This window comes from Vanessa atalanta, chromosome 16 (assembly GCF_905147765.1).
Source record: "Vanessa atalanta chromosome 16, ilVanAtal1.2, whole genome shotgun sequence".
Classification (NCBI taxonomy): domain Eukaryota; kingdom Metazoa; phylum Arthropoda; class Insecta; order Lepidoptera; family Nymphalidae; genus Vanessa; species Vanessa atalanta.
The window spans coordinates 2968653-2973274 of record NC_061886.1 but is presented as its reverse complement, the minus strand read 5'-3'; the positions used below and the strand labels follow the sequence as shown (position 1 = coordinate 2973274).

At 30.1% G+C, this 4622-nt stretch overlaps 1 protein-coding gene across 1 annotated transcript; it reads right to left on the bottom strand.

Moving 5' to 3' along the window:
- Positions 1 to 1197: 1197 nt before the first annotated feature.
- Positions 1198 to 4415, bottom strand: LOC125069891 (inhibitor of growth protein 5). The gene has a single exon (XM_047679495.1). It carries the CDS (start codon positions 4197 to 4199, stop codon positions 3375 to 3377), a length of 825 nt encoding a protein of 274 aa, XP_047535451.1. The 5' UTR covers positions 4200 to 4415; the 3' UTR covers positions 1198 to 3374.
- Between the last annotated feature and the right edge of the window lie 207 nt (positions 4416 to 4622).

Genomic DNA, 4622 nt, shown 5'->3' with positions numbered 1-4622 from the left:
CTGGCAGCATCATTGAATTTTTATATAAATATTATTTATTTATTAAGGTATATGCTTTTAGATTAATTTAAAACTTGATGCTACGATAGTCATGGGTTGCGTTATTTAATATAATTAATGATTTATTCATGGTTATAATTCATCTCGTGCTTAACCGTGACGGTGAAACCTGCTTACGTCGGATGAAAATTGACATGTGTATCCACCAAACCACTTCCAAATCTTTTTCTGTAATACTTACATTTTATTTTCTTCTTTTTGACTCCTTGATTCCTTTTACTCTGTTTGCCAGCACTATATCAGTGGTATCACCGCTCCTTGTCAGTAAGCTGAATGTATAACAGTATAATTTGCATTGTTACCCACCAAGAACCTTGTCGAAATCCCCTTCACTATGACATGATCACATTTCAGATCACAAAAAGGGACACACTAAGCACTAGATTTGAGAAGGCCTTTATAGCAAATGCGAATTTAACGCAAAAAGGATAAAATTATAGATACTAAAAAACAATTAAATATTGGTGAAAATATGAATGATTTATATTCCCTTATTAAATTGAGTTTTTAAGCATTTCATGAATGAACATTGTGTAATAATTAGAATTCACTCAAAATGTTATATGCTTAAATAAAATTATATTGTTTTTATCTATATGCCATCACTGAGACACTGGCACTGCAAGAAATATAAAACACTACTTACACCATCAACTATGGGATTTAAGCATAATCCCTTCCATGTTATTAAACTAGCTTGCTCACCTTTCACCTGAAGAAAGGAACACGGAGTAATAATTTTCGTTATTATAATAATTTATATGTTAGTGATACCCACTCAAACAGACCTGCACAAAGACCTATCATGATCACTATGCTTTTATAAATTTTAATTCTTGTACTTAAAAACTGTGCAACACAGTTAAATCCATGTTCAATGCAATTTTATCATCTTGTAAATATATGGTGTAGAGTAGACCTTGACACTAAAATTAAAACACAAAACTAATTCAATACATATTAAAAAAAGGCTATATTTTTTACATGTACTGTTAATTTATATTTAATAAATGATTCGGTGGTAAGTGGTGATCAAGGAAGAAAAACAAAAAAAAATCATTATATGTAATAAAAATAACTTTAATAATATAGAAATCAGTATTGTATAACTTTTAATGTTATAACAATAATTGGTACCTAATAGATATATCCCTATTGTGAGTAAAGTGCAAAATATCTATCACAAGCTACTTAATCTGCGGTTGTAGCAACTTAGCATGATACAGTTCATATAAAAATGTAAACATGATACTTTTTAATATTTAGAATTACCGAACTTTATTAATTTGACACTTTATAGTGATATAACTCTGAACCTTTGATATCCTAAAATATGATGTATCACTAAAGCTGCGTTTCTAATAAAAGGATCATTGGCAACTCTGTCATCGAACTTTGGTAACAAAAGTTTTTAATAATAACCATAAAGTTATTAGCAAATTTTTGGTGACTTTTTGAGGAATCACAAACAGTTGCAAGCAAAAAATTGCCAATAATTTCAGTAGAAACACACCCTAATATATAAATACAATTTAAATCGAACAAAAATGTTATATTTTAATTTATTGCTATTTGACAATTTTAATTTTTCTATTAAATGCACATTTCAGTTAGTTCCCACATCTGTATAATCTACTGACATAAACTTGGCCAGTTACTTTTCTCGTGTTATTGTCATATAAAGGTGGTGCAAAAGATTTTTTATCAAGTCATTTGTCTGGAAAGGTTACTTTTAGTGATGCACTTAAAATAACATAGAAATCAAATAAGACCAAAATAGCATATTTTCAAATTAAACATACATCGATGCAGTAGGTATGTCATAATTAAATAATAAAAATAAATATTGTGTCAGAAAATGTTAAATATCATATTGTCGTTGGAAAGGAAGAAACGCTAAATCACTAAAATGGTATTTAATTAATTGAAGTTTAAAGTGTTCTTATTCAGAAAAAATATAACTCAGTTATTTTAATGCAATTTAGTTCAAAGGAAAGTAGTATTTATATTTATTTTTTATCTTTTGCTTCTAAATTTGTACAAGCTGCAGTATTTATCTGAAAAAAAAAAAGGAAAACTCGTTTCTTAAAAATACCATTTTGGCGCTTTAGCTTTTGTTCCTTTTACAAAGTCAATATAGTTCAGTAAGTATTGATTAGTATTGATCAAACTATTCACAAAGATAAAACCTTATGTAAAAGAGTTTCGTTTTAAAACATCATTTGTAACAGTTATTAAATAACAATCGGAGTATTCCCAATGTAACATACAGATCAACTTGATTTTTATTAAACAAAACCAAAACTATTGTTATTTGCCTGTTCATTCTTGTTATACAGTAACATTCTCGAATTCATTTTATCAGATCAAATTTATCTACTATTGCTTAATAACTTTTTTTATATATACATCTTTTACCTAATTTAGCCATATTATGTTAAATTGGCAGTAATTTTAGCCTCAAATAAAAATATATGATAAGGTTAAATGGATATAGTATTGTTTAACATATTTTCTTGTCTTTCTATTAATATGTAACAATGAGAAATACATAATTTAAATGGCAGTAAACAACATTATTTCTCACTTTTAATTTCCTTAAAACAAGATCATTAAAATTTGATTTTCTAAGTTGATAAGTAATTGAATAAAAATTTGGTTTTATTTATTTTTCAAATGGTCAATTTGTGAACTCACAAATTCGCTGGCTCATTTGTGGTGAAATACTGTAAATGAAACAAATAATTGATAATATTAACCATATTAAATCAACAACTATTGATTTAGAATTTACGAACTTCAGTCTTTGTGTAACTTATAAGTACTTTCATCGTTCAACTATAAGTTCTGACTAAAATTGTTACGAAATATTATTACATAAAAGTTAGGGTCTAATGAAATTGCTATGGAAGCACTAAAATCCAGTGTTAATATATGTAAGATATTTAGTTAAATTGAAACATTAATATAACAATTGAAATATTTTTGCCTTCACTAGTTGATAATATTACTTAGATCAAAAGAAATCATATTAGACGGAATAAAATATTCATTTTCACTATAACACATTTTGGATTTAATTTATTATAAGCTATATCAGCATTAAAATGACTTTTCCTATATTATTCTTAAACTTACATTAATTTCATCAATTTACACTAAAAATAAATTAATTCTATATTAATCCATATATATTTTAATAGAAAACAATATGTTATATTAGATACTATGCCTATAGACTAATATAATCACTTTGTTTCTTTTTTAACAGTGACAGTCTTTTCTGCTTGTTTAACAGGTGGTTTAACTGTGGATCATTTCTTTTTTCTGTCTTGAGTACACTTCGGACAATACCACTTGCCTTTTGGCTTAATTTTAAGATCTACACATGCAAAGTGAAACCACTCAATAGGGCAGTCGGGATTATCACACCCTATCATTTCTCCGTAGGACACTTGGTGACAAAGGCAGTATGTAGGTTCATTTGGATCAACAGGCATATCTAGCACGTCACTGGGATGCGCCATTCCCGCAACAGAATCCAGGTCCGCATTTTCTTCCTGCTCTTTAACAGCTGTGGTTGTAGTTGTAGTACCTTTTCGTTGAGCTTTTTTCTTAGCCGCCGACCGTCCACTAGCGACTGCGTCCTCCTCGCTCGATGCGCCCGTGCGCTTTTTCTTACCTGTTGTCGCTGCGGCTTTCTCACTTCCCTTGTGCTTTTTCCTTCCTTTTTTAACAGTAGCAGGATTAGACTCCTGATCCGTGGCAGCCTGTTGAGCTGCGCGAGAGCTCATTACTTTCTCTTGTATTTCGGACTCGAAACGTGCGAGGTCAGAATCAAGGCGACGTATGTGTTTATCAACTAATTCGTAGGTCTGAATGGCGAGCTGCACTTTATCATCTCCATACTCTTTAGCTTTATTAAATAAACCCTGAATTGTATTCACCTTTTCTTTTTTAGTTTCTTCGTCCATTTTCGGAATATTAGGAAGCAATTCATCGGCCATAAGATCAATTGTCCTCATTAGGCCGTGAGCTCTGTCGTCGAGATCCCTCATTAATTTAAAATTTCTTTGTAATTCTATAGGTAAATGCTGCAAACTGTCCAGGTAATGTTCCAAATATAAAGCTGAAGTCATTTTGCAATATTTTGTAACAACTCCACTCTATATTGTACTGCAAAGGCGCCAAAATAAAAGAAGACACTAATTAAATTTACACTAACTTAATTTTGATTATCCGTTCAATATAATCCACTATAGAAACTTTATATAAATCATTGAATAACCGAAGAAATAAAATGAAAAAATATGCTTGTATTCTTTTAGATTACATTACAACAAGCAATTTCCACTGTCTTCTAACCACCAATCAAACGAATGAAACTGAACAAATTAGTGCTGGGAGTTTTTTTCAGAAACGGTTTTAAGAACTAGTTACTTGAAAAAGAACGAACGAACTGTTTCTGGATTTAAAACGAACGAGACGACACTCGCCACCGGCAGCCTTCGTTTTGGTACTGCTTCGCGAACCGGTTCCTTTCACGTGTAACTGACTAAGCA